Source organism: Xenopus laevis, chromosome 3S, assembly GCF_017654675.1.
Source record: "Xenopus laevis strain J_2021 chromosome 3S, Xenopus_laevis_v10.1, whole genome shotgun sequence".
NCBI lineage: Eukaryota > Metazoa > Chordata > Amphibia > Anura > Pipidae > Xenopus > Xenopus laevis.
The window spans coordinates 130,202,748-130,230,014 of record NC_054376.1 but is presented as its reverse complement, the minus strand read 5'-3'; the positions used below and the strand labels follow the sequence as shown (position 1 = coordinate 130,230,014).

General features: G+C 47.7%; 2 protein-coding genes across 4 annotated transcripts; one reads left to right on the top strand and one right to left on the bottom strand.

The window, feature by feature from the left end:
* Window positions 1–289: 289 nt before the first annotated feature.
* Window positions 290–17,506, bottom strand: LOC495489 (uncharacterized). 2 transcript variants are annotated; one of them, NM_001095132.1, is given in 19 exon segments: window positions 290–1,053; window positions 2,528–2,653; window positions 2,971–3,117; window positions 3,503–3,607; window positions 4,243–4,308; window positions 4,434–4,547; window positions 5,237–5,378; window positions 6,286–6,411; window positions 6,650–6,754; window positions 6,996–7,117; window positions 7,309–7,440; window positions 7,708–7,809; window positions 9,497–9,594; window positions 9,840–9,903; window positions 10,528–10,640; window positions 11,177–11,340; window positions 11,983–12,119; window positions 12,715–12,806; window positions 17,367–17,456. In NM_001095132.1, coding segments are annotated over 19 exon segments (2,190 nt in total). In that variant the 5' UTR covers window positions 17,446–17,456; the 3' UTR covers window positions 290–897.
* A 52-nt stretch (window positions 17,507–17,558) lies between these two features.
* Window positions 17,559–25,005, top strand: znhit1.S (zinc finger, HIT-type containing 1 S homeolog). 2 transcript variants are annotated; one of them, XM_041588981.1, is made up of 5 exons: window positions 17,559–17,763; window positions 22,424–22,591; window positions 24,083–24,162; window positions 24,237–24,406; window positions 24,845–25,005. In XM_041588981.1, the coding sequence occupies exons 1-5, from the start codon at window positions 17,709–17,711 to the stop codon at window positions 24,864–24,866; spliced, it is 495 nt and encodes a 164-aa protein (XP_041444915.1). In that variant the 5' UTR covers window positions 17,559–17,708; the 3' UTR covers window positions 24,867–25,005. The 2 variants fall into 2 exon arrangements, with proteins under 2 accessions (XP_041444915.1, XP_018095231.1); XM_018239742.2 differs by lacking the exon at window positions 17,559–17,763 and adding an exon at window positions 21,608–21,726.
* Window positions 25,006–27,267: the final 2,262 nt, after the last annotated feature.

Genomic DNA, 27,267 nt, shown 5'->3' with positions numbered 1-27,267 from the left:
AAACATTCCAAGTAACGGCAGTTTCACTTTCCAGCTTTCTGCAAGCTACGGGGAACAGGGGAAGTTAGTAGTTGGGAATGTGTATTCTGTAGCACAGAGCTGACAATCTAAGTGGTTATAGTTCTAGGACTGATGCAGTTCCGTTATTGTGTTCCTATAATAACAATTTATCAGGGGCGACTCGATCATAAGCAGAGGGGAGTCGGCAGTGGACTGGAAACAATCACTGGGGGGCGCACAAATCAGCATGGCTGCCCCAGAAAATCATGCACCCCCTGCAGGAGGAAACTGGAGTTTGGAGTATATTTTTATTGAAACCTTACAAAAGAGCGTGGCTAATACTCTCATTATACTCGTCACCTGGCGGAACCAATAATTTAAAGCACTTTCTACAGAAGGCAGCGAATGCTTTTGGTTGAGTAATAAAGCAGCGAAGATCAATCATTTCCCCATGGAAACCCCTAAATTATCTAACAAATCCCCTTCCTATCCCGCCCCATTTCTCCCTCATGCTCCGCCCACTGCATCTCATTCATTTTCTACTAACAGATTTCTCTCCAAATCTCTGCCGATCAGTTCTGGTTAAAATGGGCCAGTCCATTGTGGAAGGGCGGAGGGGGGATGTAATGAAGTTCTGGGAGGATGAGGACTGGCATTGGACAAATGAGAGGGGTGAGTGATGGACTCCCCCCCCAGGAACAGGGAAGAATGTGAGTAGTAGTTACTCAAGTACTGAGATTGGATTGTGAATAGAAAAACCCCCTTGTACTGAGGAACAGCGCTCCCCCTGATTATAGTGAATGGAGCCCTCCTGCTGCTTGTGGGCGAGGCACAGGGACCCCATCACTGACTGCCAGTATCCTGCAGTTTAGGAGAGAAGAGTCGAGGGTTGTGGGGTCAGGGATCTACAAAGGAGACCATGATGTAGCGGGTCCCTCTGGTTGTGGGGAGACCCTCGTGGTAATGAGTCAGGCGGCCGGGGTGCATAAAGGACCAACCTTTACGGGGGGATTCCACTCGGCAGTTGTAGCGCAGGAAGTGGCAGCCACCGCCCTGAGGGGCAGAAATGGGGCACCGGGTGAGACAACACACACATTATATATACTGTACATATACACACGAGTGATTGCAGGATTATATACGTGATATTGTGGGGGAAAGGGAGCAGATAATTGGGTTGGAGGAGAAGCAGATTACAGAGAAAGATGGGAGCTGAGAGGTGACTGGGAAGCATTGGGTGATTGTGCAGGAGCAGAGGAAGATTACAAACAAGTCTGCAGGTGATTGAGGAAGAGGAGAGGAAGACTATAGAGGAGGCTGTAGGTGATTGAGAAAGAGGAGAGGAAGACTATAGAGGAGGCTGTAGGTGATTGAGAAAGAGGAGAGGAAGACTATAGAGGAGGCTGTAGGTGATTGAGGAAGAGGAGAGGAAGACTATAGAGGAGGCTGTAGGTGATTGAGGAAGAGGAGAGGAAGACTATAGAGGAGGCTGTAGATGATTGAGGAAGAGGAGAGGAAGACTATAGAGGAGGCTGTAGGTGATTGAGAAAGAGGAGAGGAAGACTATAGAGGAGGCTGTAGATGATTGAGGAAGAGGAGAGGAAGAGGAGAGGAAGACTATAGAGGAGGCTGTAGGTGATTGAGGAAGAGGAGAGGAAGACTATAGAGGAGGCTGTAGGTGACTGAGGAAGAGGAGAGGAAGACTATAGAGGAGGCTGTAGGTGATTGAGGAAGAGGAGAGGAAGACTATAGAGGAGGCTGTAGGTGATGGAGGAAGAGGAGAGGAAGACTATAGAGGAGGCTGTAGGTGATTGAGGAAGAGGAGAGGAAGACTATAGAGGAGGCTGTAGGTGATTGAGAAAGAGGAGAGGAAGACTATAGAGGAGGCTGTAGGTGATTGAGAAAGAGGAGAGGAAGACTATAGAGGAGGCTGTAGGTGATTGAGGAAGAGGAGAGGAAGACTATAGAGGAGGCTGTAGGTGATTGAGGAAGAGGAGAGGAAGACTATAGAGGAGGCTGTAGATGATTGAGGAAGAGGAGAGGAAGACTATAGAGGAGGCTGTAGGTGATTGAGAAAGAGGAGAGGAAGACTATAGAGGAGGCTGTAGATGATTGAGGAAGAGGAGAGGAAGACTATAGAGGAGGCTGTAGGTGATTGAGGAAGAGGAGAGGAAGACTATAGAGGAGGCTGTAGGTGACTGAGGAAGAGGAGAGGAAGACTATAGAGGAGGCTGTAGGTGATTGAGGAAGAGGAGAGGAAGACTATAGAGGAGGCTGTAGGTGATGGAGGAAGAGGAGAGGAAGACTATAGAGGAGGCTGTAGGTGATTGAGGAAGACTATAGAGGAGGCTGTAGGTGATTGAGGAAGACTATAGAGGAGGCTGTAGGTGACTGAGGAAGAGCAGAGGTGAGTGGGAAGGAGCAGTGGAGATTACAGGGAGATTCCACAAGACAACCCAAAGGTGACTGGGAATAAGCAGAACAGGAGAACAGGATCAATGGGGAAAGTGGGGATTAGTGGCCTGACCTCGTAGTCGATCCCTTTATTGTTGAGGGCGATGTTGATAGTGAAAGTGGAGGAGTCATGGTGGGGGCGGAGCGAGGGCTGCTCATCTGGTCTGTATCGTACAATGAAATTCAGCAGAGCCTTGGCCTGGTCACAAGAAGGACACCATTAGCCATTTCTCTATGACACAAGGAAGCCCGTGGTTTATTATACACAATATAAATACAATATAAATACAATATAAATCAGTGTCTGGGTGGTTCTTGCACCTAAACAAAAAGCTTGTTGGGGAAACAGGACCAGTCCTTTGTGTGATGCGCAATTGTCCCTTCTGTGAGATCTCCGTGGGGCCATTAGGACTGATTAACTGGGGGCCCATGGGCTTGATTCACACACAGTCACCCAAACAAACAGACTCACATGATGTTTCTTGGGGGGCTGATCCAATATCCAGTGTTACTTACCTTGGTGTAATATCCGGGGAAGAGCTTCTCTGTGACAGGGCCGATGTATTCCTGTAAGAACTTCAGCCACTCCTCCTGGTAGCCAACCTGAGTCATGTGAATGTCCACAGTGGGCACATTCTCATAGCCCCCCGCTAGCCGCTGGTCCTGGGGAGAGACATTACTGAGTGACAGTGCAGGGGGGTACAGAGATGCAACACACTGACGTAACACAAAGACTTAATGCAACACAAAGACTCAATGCAACACAAAGACTCAATGCAACACAAAGACGTAACACAAAGACTTAATGCAACACAAAGACGTAACACAAAGACTTAATGCAACACAAAGACTCAATGCAACACAAAGACGTAAAACAAAGACGTAACACAAAGATGTATCACGTAACACAATCCATTAATCAGAACACGGTTGCTTATTATTAGGAGACAATAAGGGGAGGGGCCTTTACAACAGACTACAAGAGGGCACAGCACACGACCAATCAGACTGCATTATACAGAAGCCATTGCACCCCAAACCCATTCACCTGATTCTTGCCGCCCGACCACTGGCCGAAATTCTCCATCTCTTCCACAAACTCGTCGCACATTATTTCCTTGAAGACGGGGAACCAGTAGACGTCTGGGCACGGCTGGGGGAGACACACGCTGGTCACACTGGGTGCAGGTTGGTAGAGACCATTAAATCCCCCCGTTAGATTGAGTCCAGTTCCAACACACACCCCTCACACCAACTTATTCAGCTTTTCCATTTCATCTGTTTGGGGAATTACCATCATGGAGCAAAATGGGACACACCGAGGGCTGCACCCACCACTGGAACTGTGAGCTTGTGCTGGGGAGTGGCCACATCATATTTACCTATCTATTAAATGATTGGCTCTGGGGAGGCCAATGGTTCTTCGTAGCAAAATGGCGGCCATGTTCATCCAAGTAAAATAAATAGAGGGTCAGCTGGAGGCACAAAGGAGTTTCATGACCATATAAGGGTACGAGGCCGAAGGCTGAGTGTTTTTATACAGGTCATGGAACTCCGAGGCGACTTCTAATATCCTCATATTTTGCAACTGGGGGTACTTTATTTATTATAATACACAAATTTCAGTGAGTCATGTGACAGAAATGACATCAGAACTCACTGTTTATAACTGATGACATCAGTTTATAAGGATATAATTATACAAGATATTCATGGCTTTTGTGTATTCTATATATATATATATATATATACTCTATACCTGAAGGACCAATGGGAATGCCCCATTACCTGCTCATAATAATCCTCCTCAAAGATCTTGGAATAGTTCTCATGAATATATTTCTCCTTCCAGTCCTGGAAAAACAAAAGGACCGTTATCTACTTCCAGGGAGCCATTGTTAGACCCCCCAGAATCAATTGTTAGCTCCACCCCCGGGGCCAGTCAACTTTTTAGGAAAAGCAGAAAGATCGGCACGTACCAGCGGGTTCTCAAAGATCTGCCACAGGTCGTTGTGCAGTCGGGACGTGTTGTATTTGGAGGTGGAGAGTAAACGGCCAAACTCGTCTCTGTTACTGATGTGGAGGAACACGTTCTGAAATGGAAGCGGGACACTGGGTCAGAACAGGGGTGTCAGTCAGAACACAGAGGGAGACAAAGTGATTGGCTGGGGATGGAGACTGACAGTTACTTTTATACATCCTGCAAGCCTATTGGCCCATGTCTATGGCAAAGGCAAATTCCTTCCTGGCTGATATTGAATCAGGGTTTTACCAAATATTCATAGGGGAGGCTGGGAAATATGGTGTGGCCTGTGAGTCTGCACTAGTCCCTATATTATTAGTAGACTTGGGCTTTATATGATCAGACCAGTGGTATATGTCCCATGGCTACTGGTTAAAGCAAGTCAAAGATCTGCTTCTGTATCTTTTTATATGTGTCTGTCTCTGCCTGTGTCTCTGCCTGTGTCTCTGCCTGTGTCTCTGCCTGTGTCTCTGCCTGTGTCTCTGCCTGTGTATATACACACACATTAGCCCAGGGCTGTCTGTCTGGGGTGGAAGGAGAGAAGTAGAAGAGAAAAGGATGGAAGGCAAAGACAAGAGAGAGGTGGTAGATACAGAAGGATGGAAGGCAGTAGGTTTGTACCTAAACAAATATGAGGGTGGGGGTTGTGATTGGTGATTATATATGGGGGGATTTAATCAGAAATACGAGGCACATGGTCAAGTGAGAAGAAGCAAATTGCTGCGGCTCATTAGGAAACTATAAAAGACTGAGTGTTACCTTATCCCGAATGCTCTTACACACAGACATATCTGGGTCCATCTGCGGCAACGTGAAGATATTCTTGTTTGATAGTTCAGCCCTCAGTGTCTCCCCCTTAATTAGATAAACATTGGCAATGTATGGTACATTCCATACCCCACTGAAATAAAGGAATAATCACTAGTTACTAGGGAAAGATGGTCACCCTCCCTCACACAGTAATTCAGGCTGCCCCGCCCCCTGCAGGGTGACACAGACAGGAGAGTCCCTCCCCCTGCAGGGTGATACAATGAGACAGACAGAAGGAGAGTCCCTCCCCCTGCAGGGTGATACAGTGACACAGACAGAAGGAGAGTCCCTCCCCCTGCAGGGTGATACAGTGACACAGACAGAAGGAGAGTCCCTCCCCCTGCAGGGTGATACAGTGACACAGACAGAAGGACAGTCCCTCCCCCTGCAGGGTGATACAGTGAGACAGACAAAAGGAGAGTCCCTCCCCCTGCAGGGTGATACAGTGACACAGACAGAAGTAGAGTCCCTCCCCCTGCAGGGTGATACAGTGACACAGACAGAAGGAGAGTCCCTCCCCCTGCAGGGTGATACAGTGACACAGACAGAAGGAGAGTCCCTCCCCCTGCAGGGTGATACAGTGACACAGACAGAAGGAGAGTCCCTCCCCCTGCAGGGTGATACAGTGACACAGACAGAAGGACAGTCCCTCCCCCTGCAGGGTGATACAGTGAGACAGACAAAAGGAGAGTCCCTCCCCCTGCAGGGTGATACAGTGACACAGACAGAAGTAGAGTCCCTCCCCCTGCAGGGTGATACAGTGAGACAGACAGAAGGAGAGTCCCTCCCCCTGCAGGGTGATACAGTGACACAGACAGAAGGAGAGTCCCTCCCCCTGCAGGGTGATACAGTGACACAGACAGAAGGAGTCCCTCCCCCTGCAGGGTGATACAGTGACACAGACAGAAGGACAGTCCCTCCCCCTGCAGGGTGATACAGTGACACAGACAGAAGGAGTTGCAGGGTGACAGATGGAAGATGCTGGGAGTTGCACTTACACCCTCTTCGCCTGGACAATATCCGCATAGTCTTCAGATCGGGCGTAGTAGCCTTCAGGGCTCAGGGCTCCCCAGAAGTTAGACCAGAGTTTGCCACTGCGGGAGACCATGGGTGCAATCACCTTCCTGTTAAAAACCAAATGATTTGAGGCAAATTGAGTTTCCTCCTTTGAAACAGTTTGTACATAAACAAGTAGCTCCGCCCCATCCGCTCAGCTAAACCTGTGGCTCTACAGTGTTCTCCCTAAACTGCCGCCTGGCACATCCCCCCCAAATAAACTGCCACTTGGAGGTTCCGGAGCCGCAGAAGCACAAAGTCCAGATTTCATATTTGTACATTTTATCTGCCCCCCCCTAGTCTCACTTATTCTCCTGGATCAGGATATACAGGGTGTCAGGGTTAGTTAAAGCCACGTTGGAATCCACACTGAAGTAGTAGTCGCAGGTCTCGTCCTGCCGGCACAGGTCCCTGAGTGGAAGGAACAATAAAAAAGTCACGACAATTTATTCAAATCCATGGAAAACAAATAGTCAGAACTGCGCATCATTGATCTGATACATTGAGCTCCCCAATACTGTAACGTTCACCCCTAAAAGATCTCGGACTGATCTACAGGAAGATTCTCAGCTGAGCTTTCCATACAGCAGTGATTTGCACAAGGGAAGCGCAATGCAGTCTGGGTAATGACTTTATGAATAAATTAACTCACATGCCCATGTCTCTGGCCTCCCCTTGGCTCATGGCTTCCTCGGGGCCCACGATTTTAATAGTCGTGAATCTGTCCTTGTGCCTCTCATAGAAAGTCTGGATGTGTCTCTCATGATAAAGCTCCTGCCAGGAAGAAAGAAAAGATATTGGAGCTGACCAATAAGCTCAGGCTTAAAGCTTGGTCCATGGATGACAGTTGCTAAGTAGTAGTTGCTCAGTAGTGGGATCGTCTATACAGAGACTGCAGGGCTATGGGGGGGATGGAATCTCAGCAGACAATACTCACAGCTTACTAGGGATTGTGGGATACTCACACTATTGTGGATGAAGAGCGACAGGCGATTCCGGGGATAATCCAACTGCACCAGTCGTTCCAGGAACTGAGACATGAAGGGGGTTGGCTGCTCAATAAAGACCCCGAGCAAGACATGTGGCAGCGCATCATCCTATTGGACACAAGGCAGAGGGGGTACATCACATGGGTGCCACAAATACAAACACCACACGCAGGACTCTGTCCAATCAAAACACAATCTCTCTCTGTAGTCCAATCAGAAGCCTCTGAGGAAGTCTTTAGCCAATTGTCAGTTATGTTTAATATGGGCAAGTCCTTGGGGAGAACAGACAGGGAACTAGACTAAAACACACAGAACATAAACAACAGTTTAGGCTCCCCCTGAGCCAATCAGAGTGAATAGTTCAGCTCATCTCACCTCTAACATGGACAGGTCGAAGAGATCATCATCACACACTTCACACCCACCCTCATGGGTCCACGAATTTGGCACATAATTTCCAAGATAGTTCAGCTGTAACTAAACAACCAAATAAAATACATTCAATGTCTTTAATGTCCAATAATTCATTGGCTCCTCCCCCTATGTATCATCTACATAATGAAACTCTACATCCCATCGACGAAACGCTACATCCCATCTATGTAACTTTATTCTATATCTCCGTAACTCTATATCCCATCTCCGTTAACTCTATATCCCATCTCTGTAACTCAATATCCCATCTCCGTTAACTCTATATCCCATCTCCGTAACTCTATATCCCATCTCCGTTAACTGTATATCTCATCTCCATAATTCTATATCCCATCTCCGTAACGCTATATCCCATCTCTGTAACTCTATATCCCATCTCCGTTAACTCTATATCTCATCTCTGTAACTCCATATCCCATCTACCCCATCTCTGTAACTCTACATCCCATCTCCGGAACTCTATATCCCATCTCCGTTACTCTATATCCCATCTCCGTAACTCTATATCTCATCTCTGTAACTCCATATCCCATCTACCCCATCTCCGTAACTCTATATTTCATCTCCGTAACTCTATATCCCATCTCCGTTAACTCTATATCTCATCTCTGTAACTCCATATCCCATCTACCCCATCTCCGTTAACTCTATATCTCATCTCTGTAACTCCATATCCCATCTACCCCATCTCTGTAACTCTATATCCCATCTCCGTTACTCTATATCCCATCTCCGTTACTCTATATCCCATCTCCGTAACTCTATATCGCATCTCCGTAACTCTATATCCCATCTCCGTTAACTCTATATCTCATCTCTGTAACTCCATATCCCATCTACCCCATCTCCGTAACTCTATATTTCATCTCCGTAACTCTATATCCCATCTCCGTTAACTCTATATCTCATCTCTGTAACTCCATATCCCATCTACCCCATCTCTGTAACTCTATATCCCATCTCCGTTACTCTATATCCCATCTCCGTTACTCTATATCCCATCTCCGTAACTCTATATCGCATCTCCGTAACTCTATATCCCATCTCCGTTAACTCTATATCTCATCTCTGTAACTCCATATCCCATCTACCCCATCTCTGTAACTCTACATCCCATCTCCGGAACTCTAGATCCCATCTCCGTAACTTTACATCCCATCTATGTAACTTTATTCTATATCTCCGTAACTCTACATCCCATCTCCGTAACTTTACATCCCATCTACGTAACTCTGTATACTCTACATAACTGCACCAAAACTCATGTCCTCCCTGTATGTACTGTCTGACCCGCTGTCCCTAAATGTCCTTCCTCCCTGTATGTACAATATGAAGTACTAAACCTCGGTTCACATATTTACAGTCTAACTCCACCTAAATTTACTCAATAACTAAAACGACTTTCTTGTTAGTTGACACGGAGCCTAATTGCATCCTGAGGATAATACTGAGAACTGTATCTCCTGTGGTTCCCACCAAATCACAGATAAATGTATTAGAACTGTTAGTAAAGTGCTGACCTTGTATTACTATGGCTCTTACATTTGTCTCTAAAGCCCTGCACATCAGCTCATCCTCGGACTTCTCTCCCACTGACAGACCAATTACGTGGCCCAGTCCAGCAGCATGAAGTCTGCACAAGCCTCACAGTTGTTCAGGCCGAGGGGGTGCAGAGAAATGTCAGGGGGGGAGGATGATGTACAAGGGTCGGGCATGAAAGAATTTGTACCTTTGTGGGTCCATTTCCGTGTATCACAACTGGAATAGTGTCATAAGCCACATTGCGAGCTCTCACTTTATTCCTCTCAAACTTCAGCACAACTTCATCTATAAGAAAGGTGAATAAGTGAGAAACTTTACCACTATATATATATATATAAGGCCACTGATCAGGAATGGGGGCGCAGCACACAGAGAATTCCTGCACATTCTGGGGGGGATCATCTCTGGTGTGTCGTGAGGCAACAATACTGCAGGGGGGGGGGCTCATCTCGTCTCTATACCAAGTCATTATGAGCAAACAAACAAGATTCCCAGATAACTAGAGCTGCCTCTCCAACTCACACACTCACCTATAGCTCCATTTAGGTTCTGGAAGATATTGGACTTGTGATCAAGAGCGATATTAAACCTCTCCTGGGGGAGAGAAAAGCTCATGAATCAGAGGAGCAAGGGCAGCAGGACAATTAGAAGAGGGTGAGGAGGAAAGATGGGGGAGAGATCAGAGGAACAGAGAAGAGAGCAAACACAGAGGCAATTTGGGGAAGGGAGAAGGGGAGAAAAGTCAGTAATGGAAGGTAATAAACTGGCAGCATATAGAGAGAGAGACACAAAACAGGAGGGACTATGCGGAGGAAGAAATATGTGGAGGAGGGACTATGCAGAAGAGGGACTATGCGGAGGAGGGAACAAACGGAGGAGGGACCATGCGGAGGAGGGAGGGACCATGCGGAGGAGGGAAGGACCATGCGGAGGAGGGGCCACGCGGAGGAGGGGCCACGCGGAGGAGGGAGTATGCGGAGGAGGGAGGGAATATGCGGAGGAGGGCGGGACTATGCGGAGGAGGGAGGGACCATGTGGAGGAGGGACCATGCAGAGGAGGGACTGTGCAGAGTAGGGCGGGACTATGCAGAGGAGGGTCAATGCAGAGGAGGGAGGGACCATGTGGAGGAGGGACTATGCAAAGGAGGGATTATGTGGAGGAGGAAGAGATTCGAAGGAGCCAATAGGACACTACAACCATGAATTTTTCTCACTTACTCTCAGTGATTCATCCAAGTAAATTTTGGTGTAAAACAGCTGATCATCATCATTGTCCTTGTACTTCCACAACTGAACCATCCCATAGATCTGGGGGGCAAAGCCAATGAACCCTGTAGTAAGAGAGACAATTGGGTGCAAGTTGTACCTCTGTGTCAGCTCTATGGGTCAGCGGAGCAGAAACAACAAGAAATACAGGGGAAGTACAAGGGGAAACAGCAGAATGACAACAAATGGAGTAATTGAGAGAGGGAAGGAGTTGTAAAGAGAGAAGAGAGGGAGAGAGAATGGGATATAAAAAGGAGAAGGGAGGAAAGAAGTAAATAGAGGAAAGAGTCTGAGAGGAAGGGAGAAGGAACAGGAAGTGAAGAAAGGAGAGGAATATGAGTGAGAGGAAGAGGAACGAAAGGAAGGTGAAGAAGTAAAGGGAGGTTACAGGGCAGCTGGGAAGAGAAAGATGGAAAGGGAATGGTAGAAAAAAAAGAAAAAAGGGGCAAAGTATGGGGGGGGGAGTGGAGGGACATGGGGCTAAGGAAACATTCAGAGAGATATAGGAAATAGAAAAGAGAGAAGCAAGGGAGAGTAAGATAAATGGGGAGTTGCACGTGACCAATAGGAACACAGACAAGAGAGGGGCAGAGACAAATACCTCCAGAGTTGAGGAATCGATTCCCATTGCTGACGGGGGGGTAACTCTCAGCGAGGGACCATTCAGGCCAACAAAATCCCTCCGCAGAGAAGACCACCTTGTGCTCCAACTGCTGGAACTTCCACAGCAACTCAGTGGGGGTCCCGGCTATTACTACATCATAACTACAGGGGGCGCCAGGGAACATGAAATGAGATGCAAATGGGAATTCATTCACAAATCTATTGTTTCACAAATAAAATCAAGCTTCTCTGCTATCCAACCCCCCAAACACAACTGTACCCCAATCCTGCAGGCTCTCTATCCTTTACATTTCCACTATCCATGGATTTATATTGTTACATGGATACGGACCTTAGAGTGTAAGCTCCACTGTAGCAGGGACTGATGGGAATGTGATAGGGACATTAGAGTGTAAGCTCCACTGTAGCAGGGACTGATGGGAATGTGATAGGGACATTAGATTGTAAGCTCACTGGGGCAGGGACTGATGGGAATGTGATAGGGACATTAGATTGTAAGCTCACTGGGACAGAGACTGTTGGGAATGTGATAGGGACCTTAGAGTGTAAGCTCACTGGGGCAGAGACTGATGGGAATGTGATAGGGACATTAGATTGTAAGCTCACTGGGGCAGGGACTAATGGAAATGTGATAGGGACATTAGATTGTAAGCTCATTGGGACAGAGATTGATGGGAATGTGATAGAGACCTTAGAGTGTAAGCTCACTGGGGCAGAGACTGATGGGAATGTGATAGGGACATTAGATTGTAAGCTCACTGGGTACAGATCACTATTACTCACCTGTCCACAAACATGATGATGAGCTGGTCCTGGTCTTTGTGCTGCTCCAGTTCATGTTTGAGCCATCTCACCTTCTGTCCTCCCCCCACTGTGCGGGCGACGTCTCCCCCCTTCCACTCGTGCCCCAGACCCAGAGTCTGTAGGGGGGGGGACAGGTGAGAGTTGGGGTGACAGGGGGAGACAAGAGACAGACAGTTGTTTTTATTGCCCCATATAAAGGCAGCGCTACACATGGGACATGGAATCAATGCTGGAGGTGCTGGGGCAGTAACAGGGGGCTGCGGCAGTAACGGGGGGCTGGGAACAGTAACGCAGGGAAGTAACGGGGGTTGGAGCAGTAACAGGGGGCTGTGAGCAGTAACGGGGGATTGGGGGCAGTAACCAGGGAAGTAATAGGGGGCTAGGAGCAGTCACGGGGAGCTGGGGCAGTAATGGGGGGCTGTGAGCAGTAACGGGGGGATGGGGGCAGTAATGCAGGGAAGTAACGGGGGGCTAGGAGCAGTCACGGGGGGCTGGGGCAGTAATGGGGGGCTGTGAGCAGTAACGGGGGGATGGGGCAGTAATGCAGGGAAGTAACGGGGGGCTAGGAGCAGTCACGGGGGGCTGGGGCAGTAACGGGTGGCTGGGGGCAGTAACGCAGGGAAGTAATGGGGGATTGGGGCAGTAACGGGGGGATGGGGGCAGTAACGCAGGGAAGTAACGGGGGGCTGGGGGTAATTAGCAGATACTCACTCGCACAGTGTAGTTGTAGTGTCGGGCCGTGCGCAGGAATCTCAGGTATCCCTCTGTGGCTTCTGTGGCCACTGTCACCACCAGCAACTTGTCTGCAGAGCATACACTCCATCTGTTATTCACCTACTCACTATATATTTATATCCTAATTACAATATATTTCCTACTCACTATATATATAAATAAATCCCAATAGATTGTCTCATTATGACTAATAAGGGGGGGCCTAGTTATATGATATGGGGGTCTCCCTATAAGATACAGTGATGGATATGGGGGTGTCTGACAGGCCCCTGTAAGTGTGGCCCCCCCAGGCTAAAGCAGATACGTGGCCCATTAGCCTCCGGGGAATGAATGAAACTAAACGTGGCAGTTGGGGCCGGACAAAGAAGCCCATTTATTTGCTGCACTGACTGAGGCTGGAGGATCCCCTGTCCTGTCTGGGGAAGAGGGAGGGGCTACAGGGCGGGGGAGGGAAGAGCAGGATGACAGTTGGGAAGGAATTTGTGGATTAAAGGGGAAATATTGGGGGGGGAGAAGTAGGAAGCTGTGCTAATGGGACAGACCATAATGATTGGGGGGGGGGGCACAGGAGGGAGAAGTGAGTCAGACAGAGAAGGAGGAGATGGACTGATGGATGAACAGCTGTGGGGGGGGGAGTTATTCCTGTTTATTTCTATGGGAAAGCCGCGGGGTAATACATGTGTCTAACCCCCCCCCCACACAGGGTCCCACACCCCCCTAACAGCATAAACAACGGAACTGCACCTGATTGGGCAACACAGGAACTCTGAGTATCACTCATGTATTATAAGGGATAATGTACCCCCTACTGTAAATGATAAGGATATTAGAAGTCACTGAGGGGTTGTTCTGTGACCATATAAAGGCACAAGGCTGCAGGCTGAGTTATACAGGGAACTCTGAGTATCACTCATGTATTATAAGGGATAATGTACCCCCTACTGTAAATGATAAGGATATTAGAAGTCACTGAGGGGTTGTTCTGTGACCATATAAAGGCACAAGGCTGCAGGCTGAGTTATACAGGGAACTCTGAGTATCACTCATGTATTATAAGGGATAATGTACCCCTACTGTAAATGATAAGGATATTAGAAGTCACTGAGGGGTTGTTCTGTGACCATATAAAGGCACAAGGCTGCAGGCTGAGTTATACAGGGAACTCTGAGTATCACTCATGTATTATAAGGGATAATGTACCCCTACTGTAAATGATAAGGATATTAGAAGTCACTGAGGGGTTGTTCTGTGACCATATAAAGGCACAAGGCTGCAGGCTGAGTTATACAGGGAACTCTGAGTATCACTCATGTATTATAAGGGATAATGTACCCCCTACTGTAAATGATAAGGATATTAGAAGTCACTGAGGGGTTGTTCTGTGACCATATAAAGGCACAAGGCTGCAGGCTGAGTTATACAGGGAACTCTGAGTATCACTCATGTATTATAAGGGATAATGTACCCCCTACTGTAAATGATAAGGATATTAGAAGTCACTGAGGGGTTGTTCTGTGACCATATAAAGGCACAGGGCTGCAGGCTGAGTTATACAGGGAACTCTGAGTATCACTCAATGTATTATAAGGGATAATGTACCCCCTACTGTAATGATAAGGATATTAGAAGTCACTGAGGGGTTGTTCTGTGACCATATAAAGGCACAAGGCTGCAGGCTGAGTTATACAGGGAACTCTGAGTATCACTCATGTATTATAAGGGATAATGTACCCCCTACTGTAAATGATAAGGATATTAGAAGTCACTGAGGGGTTGTTCTGTGACCATATAAGGCACAAGGCTGCAGGCTGAGTTATACAGGGAACTCTGAGTATCACTCATGTATTATAAGGGATAATGTACCCCCTACTGTAAATGATAAGGATATTAGAAGTCACTGAGGGGTTGTTCTGTGACCATATAAAGGCACAAGGCTGCAGGCTGAGTTATACAGGGAACTCTGAGTATCACTCATGTATTATAAGGGATAATGTACCCCCTACTGTAAATGATAAGGATATTAGAAGTCACTGAGGGGTTGTTCCGTGACCATATAAAGGCACAAGGCTGCAGGCTGAGTTATACAGGGAACTCTGAGTATCACTCATGTATTATAAGGGATAATGTACCCCCTACTGTAAATGATAAGGATATTAGAAGTCACTGAGGGGTTGTTCTGTGACCATATAAAGGCACAAGGCTGCAGGCTGAGTTATACAGGGAACTCTGAGTATCACTCATGTATTATAAGGGATAATGTACCCCTACTGTAAATGATAAGGATATTAGAAGTCACTGATGGGTTGTTCTGTGACCATATAAAGGCACAAGGCTGCAGGCTGAGTTATACAGGGAACTCTGAGTATCACTCATGTATTATAAGGGATAATGTACCCCCTACTGTAAATGATAAGGATATTAGAAGTCACTGAGGGGTTGTTCTGTGACCATATAAAGGCACAAGGCTGGCAGGCTGAGTTATACAGGGAACTCTGAGTATCACTCATGTATTATAAGGGATAATGTACCCCCTACTGTAAATGATAAGGATATTAGAAGTCACTGAGGGGTTGTTCTGTGACCATATAAAGGCACAAGGCTGCAGGCTGAGTTATACAGGGAACTCTGAGTATCACTCATGTATTATAAGGGCTAATGTACCCCCTACTGTAAATGATAAGGATATTAGAAGTCACAGAGGTTGTTCTGTGACCATATAAAGGCACCATGCTGCAGGCTGAGTTATACAGGGAACTCTGAGTATCACTCATGTATTATAAGGGATAATAATGTACCCCCTACTGTAAATGATAAGGATATTAGAAGTATCAATAGCTCATGTAACGTAAGGATAAAGTGTATAGGTTATTCGAGGCTCGGGTGTAGGAATGTTACAGAGTTACTACTGTATATTAATAGAATATATGAGTGCAGGAAGGTTTACAGGTGAGTGTCAGTGAGAGGTGAGTGTCAGCGAGAGGCGAGTGTCAGTGAGTGTGAGGTGAGTGAGAGGCGAGTGTCAGTGAGAGGCGAGTGTGAGTGAGAGGTGAGTGTCAGTGAGTGTGAGAGAGAGGTGAGTGAGAGGTGACTGTCGGTGAGTGTGAGTGAGAGGTGAGTGTCAGTAAGAGGTGAGTGTGAGTGTCAGTGAGTGTGAGGAGAGTGTCAGTGAGTGTGAGGAGAGTGTCAGTGAGTGTGAGAGAGAGGTGAGAGAGAGGCAAGTGTGAGTGAGAGGCGAGTGTCAGTGAGTGTTAGTGAGAGGTGAGTGAGAGGCAAGTGTGAGTGAGAGGCAAGTGTGAGTGAGAGGTGAGTGTCAGTGAGTGTGAGTGAGAGGTGAGTGAGAGGCAAGTGTGAGTGAGAGGTGAGTGTCAGTGAGTGTTAGTGAGAGGTGAGTGAGAGGCGAGTGTGAGTGAGAGGTGAGTGTCAGTGAGTGTTAGTGAGAGGTGAGTGAGAGGCAAGTGTGAGTGAGAGGCGAGTGTCAGTGAGTGTGAGTGAGAGGCGAGTGTGAGTGAGAGGCGAGTGTGAGTGAGAGTCAGTCAGTGACGTCTCAATTACAGAGAACAAGATCCATTTCCCCATCATTCTCTCTCCAGTCTCCTCCTTTATCTCTGACTGTTCAGTTCTATCAGATCCTCATTGTTACTGGGGCACAAGCCTGGGCTTTATACTGAGACTGGATGTGATACAGGGGCCCCTGGGCTTTATACTGAGACTGAATGTGATACAGGGGCCCCTGGGCTTTATACTGAGACTGGATGTGATACAGGGGCCCCTGGGCTTTATACTGAGACTGGATGTGATACAGGGGCCCCTGAGCTTTATACTGAGACTGGATGTGATACAGGGGCCCCTGGGCTTTATACTGAGACTGAATGTGATACAGGGGCCCCTGGGCTTTATACTGAGACTGGATGTGATACAGGGGCCCCTGGGCTTTATACTGAGACTGGATGTGATACAGGGGCCCCTGGGCTTTATACTGAGACTGAATGTGATACAGGGGCCCCTGGGCTTTATACTGAGACTGAATGTGATACAGGGGCCCCTGGGCTTTATACTGAGACTGGATGTGATACAGGGGCCCCTGGGCTTTATACTGAGACTGAATGTGATACAGGGGCCCTGGGCTTTATACTGAGACTGAATGTGATACAGGGGCCCCTGGGCTTTATACTGAGACTGAATGTGATACAGGGGCCCCTGGGCTTTATACTGAGACTGGATGTGATACAGGGGCCCCTGGGCTTTATACTGAGACTGGATGTGATACAGGGGCCCCTGGGCTTTATACTGAGACTGGATGTGATACAGGGGCCCCTGAGCTTTATACTGAGACTGGATGTGATACAGGGGCCCCTGGGCTTTATACTGAGACTGGATGTGATACAGGGGCCCCTGAGCTTTATACTGAGACTGAATGTGATACAGGGGCCCCTGGGCTTTATACTGAGACTGGAATGTGATACAGGGGCCCAGGATTGAGCTGCAGGCGGTTGCTAGGGCCGCACAGTCCTTAGTAACGGAGCAGTGGAAAGACTGAGAGATCAGGGGAAGTAACGAGACAAGTGTGAGGTCACGAGTGAGTCATTTGTATCCCAGAGACACGCCCACACTCCCCCAGTCCCACTCACCGGGCAGCACCGCCTCTTTCCTCACAGACTCCCCCAGTGACCGCGCAATGAGCACGAGCAGCACCAGAGCCGCCGACATCTCCCTCTGTCTCTCCTTCTGTCTCTCTCACTTCCTCTCAGTCCAACAGCGGGACACACAGGGGACCTAGAAGCCGCCCACTCACACTAACATAACCAATTAGAGGACGAGTTAAAACTCCAGGCAGCCAATGAGCGTCACAAGCATCCCGTTACTTTCCCGAAAGACAGTCAGTGAGCGCCAATGGAATGCCGCTAACTTCCTTTCTCCGCCTACTAAGAACCGCCAATCAGAATGCGAAGACTGGAACAGACAACCAATAAATGCGGCTCTTCTCCAGCACTCGTCCAATCAGGAGAGGCGATGGGCTGTATACAGGTAATGGCGATAAACTGTGTGACTTGTAAGTGGGAACAGTCCCAAGTCTGTGTCTTCAACTTCCCCCAGCGACCCCCCAACATCTGCCAGACCCTCATATGAATACATATGAGGGTCTGGCAGATGTTGGGGGGTCGCTGGGGGAAGTTGAAGACACAGACTTGGGACTGTTCCCACTTACAGACACAGACCCTCTCCCCTACTGTTTATATAAACTATAGTAGTACTTATCTGTTATCTACTGTGTATCCTGTGCTTGAATGGCTGCCCCCATGGTTACACAGCAGCTTGTTTATATAAACTATAGTAGTACTTATCTGTTATCTACTGTGTATCCTGTGCTTGAATGGCTGCCCCCATGGCTACACAGCAGCTTGTTTATATAACTATAGTAGTACTTATCTGTTATCTACTGTGTATCCTGTGCTTGAATGGCTGCCCCATGGCTACACAGCGGCTTGTTTATATAAACTATAGTAGTACTTATCTGTTATCTACTGTGTATCCTGTGCTTGAATGGCTGCCCCATGGCTACACAGCAGCTTGTTTATATAAACTATAGTAGTACTTATCTGTTATCTACTGTGTATCCTGTGCTTGAATGGCTGCCCCCATGGCTACACAGCAGCTTGTTTATATAAACTATAGTAGTACTTATCTGTTATCTACTGTGTATCCTGTGCTTGAATGGCTGCCCCCATGGCTACACATTTTTATAGAAACTATAGTAGTAAGGGATAATGTGCTGTTAATATAAATGGAGTTAGAGCAGCGCCGCCTGCTGGTCAGTTGTTGTTGTTGTGACTTTTCTCCTGATATTTCAGAATAAAAACAAAAGAAATATTTCATGTTCTGTTTAACCCTCGGCTCCCTGAATATATAAAAGTATAAGAAGAGGTGGAGCCAGAGGAATAGGAATGTGACTCCAGAGAGAACAGAATTAGATTTCACGTTGCGACTGTCTATTACGCTTTATAAATGAAGGGGAAATTGCAAATTCCGAATGTTTATTTGCGCACTGTGCGTTTAAATTACGCCAGAGCTTTAGTGGTGGAGAAAATATTCTCACAAATTGCGAATTGAAGTGACTGTCGACGCTATTTTCTCGCACAGGAAACAGGGGGGGGGACTCACATAAACACCCGTCTCATGTGCGAAAATTGACTCACAATGCGAATTCGCAAAAACCGGAAAGACGCAATATTTTAGCCTTCAGGGCCGTTAAACAACGACATTACTGGGGGGGGGGATAAAAGGAACGAGAGACCCCCCCACACCCCAAAATCCTCTTTATACAAAGTATCAGCTTCTTCCCTGCCCCCCCCCCGGGTCCCACATTCCCTGGTTTGTGCTGAACTGGAGCTGCCATGTTGCTTCACCTCAGTCTTCTCTCTGGGCCCAAAGACTCCGCGATGGGTGTGAGTTACCAGAGCTCAGTCTGACACCCACAAGCAGGGAGGGCTCAGCTACTGATTAGAGTGCGAGCTCTTTGGGCAGGACCACAAGCAGGGAGGGCTCAGCTACTGATTAGAGTGTGAGCTCTTTGGGCAGGACCACAAGCAGGGAGGGCTCAGCTACTGATTAGAGTGTGAGCTCTTTGGGCAGGACCACAAGCAGGGAGGGCTCAGCTACTGATTAGAGTGCGAGCTCTTTGGGCAGGACCACAAGCAGGGAGGGCTCAGCTACTGATTAGAGTGCGAGCTCTTTGGGCAGGACCACAAGCAGGGAGGGCTCAGCTACTGATTAGAGTGCGAGGTCTTTGGGCAGGACCACAAGCAGGGAGGGCTCAGCTACTGATTAGAGTGTCAGCTCTTTGGGCAGGACCACAAGCAGGGAGGGCTCAGCTACTGATTAGAGTGCGAGGTCTTTGGGCAGGACCACAAGCAGGGAGGGCTCAGCTACTGATTAGAGTGTCAGCTCTTTGGGCAGGACCACAAGCAGGGAGGGCTCAGCTACTGATTAGAGGCGAGCTCTTTGGGCAGGACCATAAGCAGGGAGGGCTCAGCTACTGATTAGAGTGCAAGCTCTTTGGGCAGGACCATAAGCAGGGAGGGCTCAGCTACTGATTAGAGTGTGAGCTCTTTGGGCAGGACCACAAGCAGGGAGGGCTCAGCTACTGATTAGAGTGTGAGCTCTTTGGGCAGGACCACAAGCAGGGAGGGCTCAGCTACTGATTAGAGTGTCAGCTCTTTGGGCAGGACCACAAGCAGGGAGGGCTCAGCTACTGATTAGAGTGCGAGGTCTTTGGGCAGGACCACAAGCAGGGAGGGCTCAGCTACTGATTAGAGTGTCAGCTCTTTGGGCAGGACCACAAGCAGGGAGGGCTCAGCTACTGATTAGAGTGTGAGCTCTTTGGGCAGGACCACAAGCAGGGAGGGCTCAGCTACTGATTAGAGTGCGAGGTCTTTGGGCAGGACCACAAGCAGGGAGGGCTCAGCTACTGATTAGAGTGTCAGCTCTTTGGGCAGGACCACAAGCAGGGAGGGCTCAGCTACTGATTAGAGTGCGAGCTCTTTGGGCAGGACCACAAGCAGGGAGGGCTCAGCTACTGATTAGAGTGTGAGCTCTTTGGGCAGGACCACAAGCAGGGAGGGCTCAGCTACTGATTAGAGTGTCCGCTCTTTGGGCAGGACCACAAGCAGGGAGGGCTCAGCTACTGATTAGAGTGTCAGCTCTTTGGGCAGGACCACAAGCAGGGAGGGCTCAGCTACTGATTAGAGTGTGAGCTCTTTGGGTAGGACCACAAGCTGGGAGGGCTCAGCTACTGATTAGAGTGCGAGCTCTTTGGGCAGGACCACAAGCAGGGAGGGCTCAGCTACTGATTAGAGTGTGAGCTCTTTGGGCAGGACCACAAGCAGGGAGAGCTCAGATACTGATTAGAGTGCGAGCTCTTTGGGCAGGACTACAAGCAGGGAGGGCTCAGCTACGGATTAGAGTGCAAGCTCTTTGGGCAGGACCACAAGCAGGGAGGGCTCAGCTACTGATTAGAGTGCGAGCTCTTTGGGCAGGACCACAAGCAGGGAGGGCTCAGCTACTGATCAGAGTGTGAGCTCTTTGGGCAGGACCACAAGCAGGGAGGGCTCAGCTACTGATTAAAGTGTGAGCTCTTTGGGCAGGACTGTCTGTGGCTCTGGTGCTGGTCAGTTGAGCAGATAAATGAGTATCGTCAGTGGCCATTGTACAGCGCTGTGGAATATGTTGGCGCTCAATCAGCTCAATCCATTACTACAGGGGGTCCCCGATCTTTTCTTCCCGTGAGGAACATTGAGATGTAGAAGATTTGGGGAGCAGCACAAGCCTCAGACATGTTCCTGGGCTCTGATTGGCTATTGGTGGCCCCAATGTGGACTCACAGCCTATAGGAGGATCTGATTGGCAGGACTTCTGGTTTTTATTCAACTAAATTATTTTCAAACCTGGAATTGAATAATAAGCCCCTGCTCTGAGGCCAACAGCTTGGGGATCTGATTTACAACAATAACAATTCACTTTGCGCTCTCAGATTCTCTCAACACATTGGAACTGCGACGTCTGCTGGTCGCTCTCAGTAACTGCAGCTGCTGCACATTCACCTGTTTCATATGGAGCTGCCATCTAGCGGCCGCACTGGGTAATGGCGCCATAGACTCGCCTGTGACTAGCGCTACTGACATCTAGCGGCCGCTCCGGCTAAAGGCGTTGCAAAAAGCTTTCCATTAGTACAGAACAATGTCACAGTATGAGGAGGAATAATTGCGATCTGCCCCCGAACGCCGATATTATGGAATCGGAACATTAGTGGGCGCATGCGCTGTAATACCGCTGCTGCCAACCAACAAGGGAGACTTCCGCCCACCGCTAAAATGTGCGCGCGTGTGAAATCTTAACTTCCGGAATAAAACCATTATTTTCATCCGCGCATGCGCAACAGCGTAGCGGTGTAACTGAGTGAGAGCGGCCGAATGCTGGAGAAGAAAGTGAACGGTGCGTGTTGGGAGAAACCAATGTGCCCGGGGGAAGGGGGGATCACTCAATGTGTCCGTGTGTGTTGTGTGTGTATATTGTGTGTGTTGTGTGTATATTGTGTGTGTTGTGTAGTTTATACAGGGTGCTGACACTCACTGTGTGTATGGGGGGAGGGAAAATACCGGGGCTGCCCGCAAAGCTTGCACTCTAATCACATCATTATACAGAGACCCCTCCTCCCCTGACCCATCTTCTGTTACTATGTTATTCAATGGCTAATTCTCAGCAACGTTTCAATTGGTCTTCATTATTTATTCTTATCGTTTTTTATTCATTTATGACTCTTTGCAGCTTTCAAATGGGGGTCACTGACCCTATCTAAAAACAAACGCTCTGTAAGGCTACAAATTTATTGTTATTGTTACTTTTTATTCCTCATCTTTCTATTCAGGCCTCTCCTATTCATATTCCAGTCTCTTATTCACATCAGTGCGTCGTTGCTAGGGGAATTTGGACCCTAACAACCAGATTGCTGAAATTACAAACTGGAGAGCTGCTGAATAAAAAGCTAAATAAGTCAAAAACCACAAATAATAAAAAATGAAAACCAATTGCAAATTGTCTCAGAATATCCCTCTCTACATCATACTGACATTTAGTTTAAAGGTGAACAATCCCTTTAATTCTTCCTCTCTTTTCATCCCGTTGCCCCCAGTCCGGTCTAATGACCCCAACCAGAGGCGGGTATTGGATTGTGCCACTCGCAAGAGGCGCCTGAACCGTCAGCTCGAGGCTTTGGAGAAAGATAATTTCCAGGATGATCCTCATGCGAATCTGCCCCAACTCAAGCGCCTGCCCCAGTTTGATGATGAAACGGAAACCGGTTTGTTTATCTGCAGCTCTGTCTGTGATTGGCTGAAACCCTCTGCCACTGGGACAGAATGTTCTGTTATACAGATAGCTAGAATCTCAGCTGCCATAAAGCAGGACAGGACTGCTGCTTACAATGGGGATCAGATAGGATCTGTGCAGCCACTGGGACAGAATGTTCTGTTATACAGATAGAATCTCAGCTGCCATAAAGCAGGACAGGACTGCTGCTTACAATGGGGATCAGATAGGATCTGTGCAGCCACTGGGACAGAATGTTCTGTTATACAGATAGAATCTCAGCTGCCATAAAGCAGGACAGGACTGCTGCTTACAATGGGGATCAGATAGGATCTGTGCAGCCACTGGGACAGAATGTTCTGTTATACAGATAGCTAGAATCTCAGCTGCCATAAAGCAGGACAGGACTGCTGCTTACAATGGGGATCAGATAGGATCTGTGCAGCCACTGGGACAGAATGTTCTGTTATACAGATAGCTAGAATCTCAGCTGCCATAAAGCAGGACAGGACTGCTGCTTACAATGGGGATCAGATAGGATCTGTGCAGCCACTGGGACAGAATGTTCTGTTATACAGATAGCTAGAATCTCAGCTGCCATAAAGCAGGACAGGACTGCTGCTTACAATGGGGATCAGATAGGATCTGTGCAGCCACTGGGACAGAATGTTCTGTTATACAGATAGCTAGAATCTCAGCTGCCATAAAGCAGGACAGGACTGCTGCTTACAATGGGGATCAGATAGGATCTGTGCAGCCACTGGGACAGAATGTTCTGTTATACAGATAGCTAGAATCTCAGCTGCCATAAAGCAGGACAGGACTGCTGCTTACAATGGGGATCAGATAGGATCTGTGCAGCCACTGGGACAGAATGTTCTGTTATACAGATAGCTAGAATCTCAGCTGCCATAAAGCAGGACAGGACTGCTGCTTACAATGGGGATCAGATAGGATCTGTGCAGCCACTGGGACAGAATGTTCTGTTATACAGATAGCTAGAATCTCAGCTGCCATAAAGCAGGACAGGGCTGTGCAGCCACTGGGACAGAATGTTCTGTTATACAGATAGAATCTCAGCTGCCATAAAGCAGGACAGGACTGCTGCTTACAATGGGGATCAGATAGGATCTGTGCAGCCACTGGGACAGAATGTTCTGTTATACAGATAGCTAGAATCTCAGCTGCCATAAAGCAGGACAGGACTGCTGCTTACAATGGGGATCAGATAGGATCTGTGCAGCCACTGGGACAGAATGTTCTGTTATACAGATAGCTAGAATCTCAGCTGCCATAAAGCAGGACAGGACTACTGCTTACAATGGGGTTCAGATAGGACTGTGCAGCCACTGGGACAGAATGTTCTGTTATACAGATAGCTAGAATCTCAGCTGCCATAAAGCAGGACAGGACTGCTGCTTACAATGGGGATCACTAGGACAGAATGTTCTGTTACAACACTTAAGAAAATGTATATTTTTAGGAAAGAAGAAGAAGAAAACTCGCGGGGATCACTTTAAGCAGAGGTTTCGTAAAAACTTCCAGGCGCTATTAGAGGAGCAGGTGAGTACTGCGCCCCCTGTGTTTGTTTTTGGTACAGAGAGAAGAACCTGACGTCTTTTCTCTTTATTCACCAGAATTTAAGTTCCTGCGAGGGACCCAATTACCTGACGGCCTGCGCTTCTGCCTCCACTTTCCCCCAGCGACATTTCTGCAGTGTTTGCGGCTTCCCCTCCAATTATTCCTGCGTGTCGTGTGGCGCCCGATACTGCTGCGTGCGATGTTTAGTGACCCACCAAGAGACCCGGTGAGGGGGGCACTGACCTTAGCATGGGGGGACAGTAGCACCCTAATAGCAGCCAATCACATCAGTCTTTTCCATAGTTCTTCATCCAGGAGGGGTCAGAGACCCATGTGACATTATCATTTCTTCTTAACTGATATTTCCATTGTGAGCAAATGCAGCACAGAACTCCCTGCACCTCTGTGTATCTGTAACACTCCCTGCACCTCTGTAACACTCCCTGCACCTCTGTAACACTCCCTGCACCTCTGTAACACTCCCTGCACCTCTGTGTATCTGTAACACTATCTGCACCTCTGTAACACTCCCTGCACCTCTGTAACACTCCCTGCACCTCTGAAACATTACCTCCACCTCTGTGTATCAGTAACACTCCCTGCACCTCTGTGTATCTGTAACACTCCCTGCACCTCAGGTGACTTATCTGTGTTTCATTCTCAGGTGCCTGAAGTGGACGGTGTGACGCAGAGCTCGGGCCTCTTCCTGCTTTTCCCTTATACGGACTATAAATATGTATAATAATAATAATAATAATAATAATAATAATTAGTGTTTTTCTTTTTATGTAAATGTTACAAATAAACTGAAATATGAGTGTGTTACTTGTATGTAGAAGTGTGTAAGTGTTATAGTTGTGTAATGGGGGTTCCCTTTCACTCCCGGGAGAAATATCAGAACCTGTAGAGTTTGATTTTGTCTCAGCTCCAGCATTTCTATTAGACCCTCTCCCCTCCCCCCGTGATGAGCTTCATATAGTCTGTCTGGAGCCAACAATCTACTGCCCCCTAATCTTTTTCTCCTGATCAAGATAGAAACCTTCACTTGCAATCTCCCCCTAACTGACCTTCAGACTGGGCCCCCTTAGCTCATAACAAGGTTACACATATATAGAAACATTGGGGTGTCACCCTGCTATAGTTCCAGGGGTACCCAGGGTACAAATAAACACTCACCCCAAATCTCCCCTAACTGACCTTCAGACTGGGCCCCCTTAGCTCATAACAAGGTTACACATATATAGAAACATTGGGGTGTCACCCTGCTATAGTTCCAGGGGTACCCAGGGTACAAATAAACACTCACCCCAAATCTCCCCTAACTGACCTTCAGACTCGGCCCCCTTAGCTCATAACAAGGTTACAGATATATAGAAACATTGGGGTGTCACCCTGCTATAGTTCCAGGGGTACCCAGGGCACAAATAAGCACTCACCCAAATCTCCCCCTAACTGACCTTCAGACTGGGCCCCTTAGCTCATAACAAGGTTACAGATATATAGAAACATTGGGGTGTCACCCTGCTATAGTTCCAGGGGTACCCAGGGTACAAATAAGCACTCACCCAAATCTCCCCCTAACTGACCTTCAGACTGGGCCCCTTAGCTCATAACAAGGTTACACATATATAGAAACATTGGGGTGTCACCCTGCTATAGTTCCAGGGTACCCAGGGCACAAATAAACACTCACCCCAAATCTCCCCCTAACTGACCTTCAGACTGGGCCCCCTTAGCTCATAACAAGGTTACAGATATAAAGAAACATTGGGGTGTCACCCTGCTATAGTTCCAGGGGTACCCAGGGCACAAATAAACACTCACCCCAAATCTCCCCCTAACTGACCTTCAGACTGGGCCCCCTTAGCTCATAACAAGGTTACAGATATATAGAAACATTGGGGTGTCACCCTGCTATAGTTCCAGGGGTACCCAGGGTACAAATAAGCACTCACCCCAAATCTCCCCCTAACTGACCTTCAGACTGGGCCCCCTTAGCTCATAACAAGGTTACAGATATATAGAAACATTGGGGTGTCACCCTGCTATAGTTCCAGGGGTACCCAGGGTACAAATAAGCACTCACCCCAAATCTCCCCCTAACTGACCTTCAGACTGGGCCCCCTTAGCTCATAACAAGGTTACAGATATATAGAAACATTGGGGTGTCACCCTGCTATAGTTCCAGGGGTACCCAGGGTACAAATAAGCACTCACCCCAAATCTCCCCCTAACAATAGAAATGGTCTATCTGGTTCAGTCTGCAGAACTGGAGGCTGAATATGCATTTGGTCTGTACTGATGACTGAGAGAATCCAACAGAAACAGAAACAAGAATGAGCCAAAGACACTTGTTCTTGGTCATGATCGAGCTATAGTGAAGGGGGTGACATATGGCCACGTATCGATCATACGACATGAACGAGAGAAGAAGAGCTTCAATGACAGCCAAGGCCGCAAAGAAGAAGAACTGAAGAGCACAGCCAATGAATGAGATAGATTTTATTATACAAACAAGGTCAGTCAGCATTTAATGAGTAATAACAGGAGTAGCAGAGGTCCACCATGGAGAGAGAAGCAAGGAAGAAGTACATGGGAGTCTGGAGATGAGAAGTGTTACAGACCAGAGCCACCATGCTGCTGTCCCCCACTATTCTTATCAACTAAACAAGTAACAAAATATGAAAAGAAAAGTAACCCATGTATGATTGGCTTCTAATTAATTTTCAAAAGGGTCAAACAACAAGGCAAGGAGTATTTACTCACAGAGAGACATTACACATTGGAAAATAGAAAATACATTTAAAAATGTTCAGTAATAATTATCTTAAACTTCTCTTCCTCTGGGCAGCATTGGTGGTTTTTTACTGAAAACAGAGAACGGATTTTACCATTATTGTAGAAGGTTTACCATAAGGACATTGAGGTCATGGACTTCCCTACCATGCCAGGACTCAAGAAATGTAATGGTGTAATTTTAGCCATATCAATTATTCCTGTCCTGCTCATTCTTTCTCATAGTCTTCAGGTGGCCATCTCCTCATCTGTGGTCATCATTGAGGCAACCATCTGCATCATGAAGGAAAC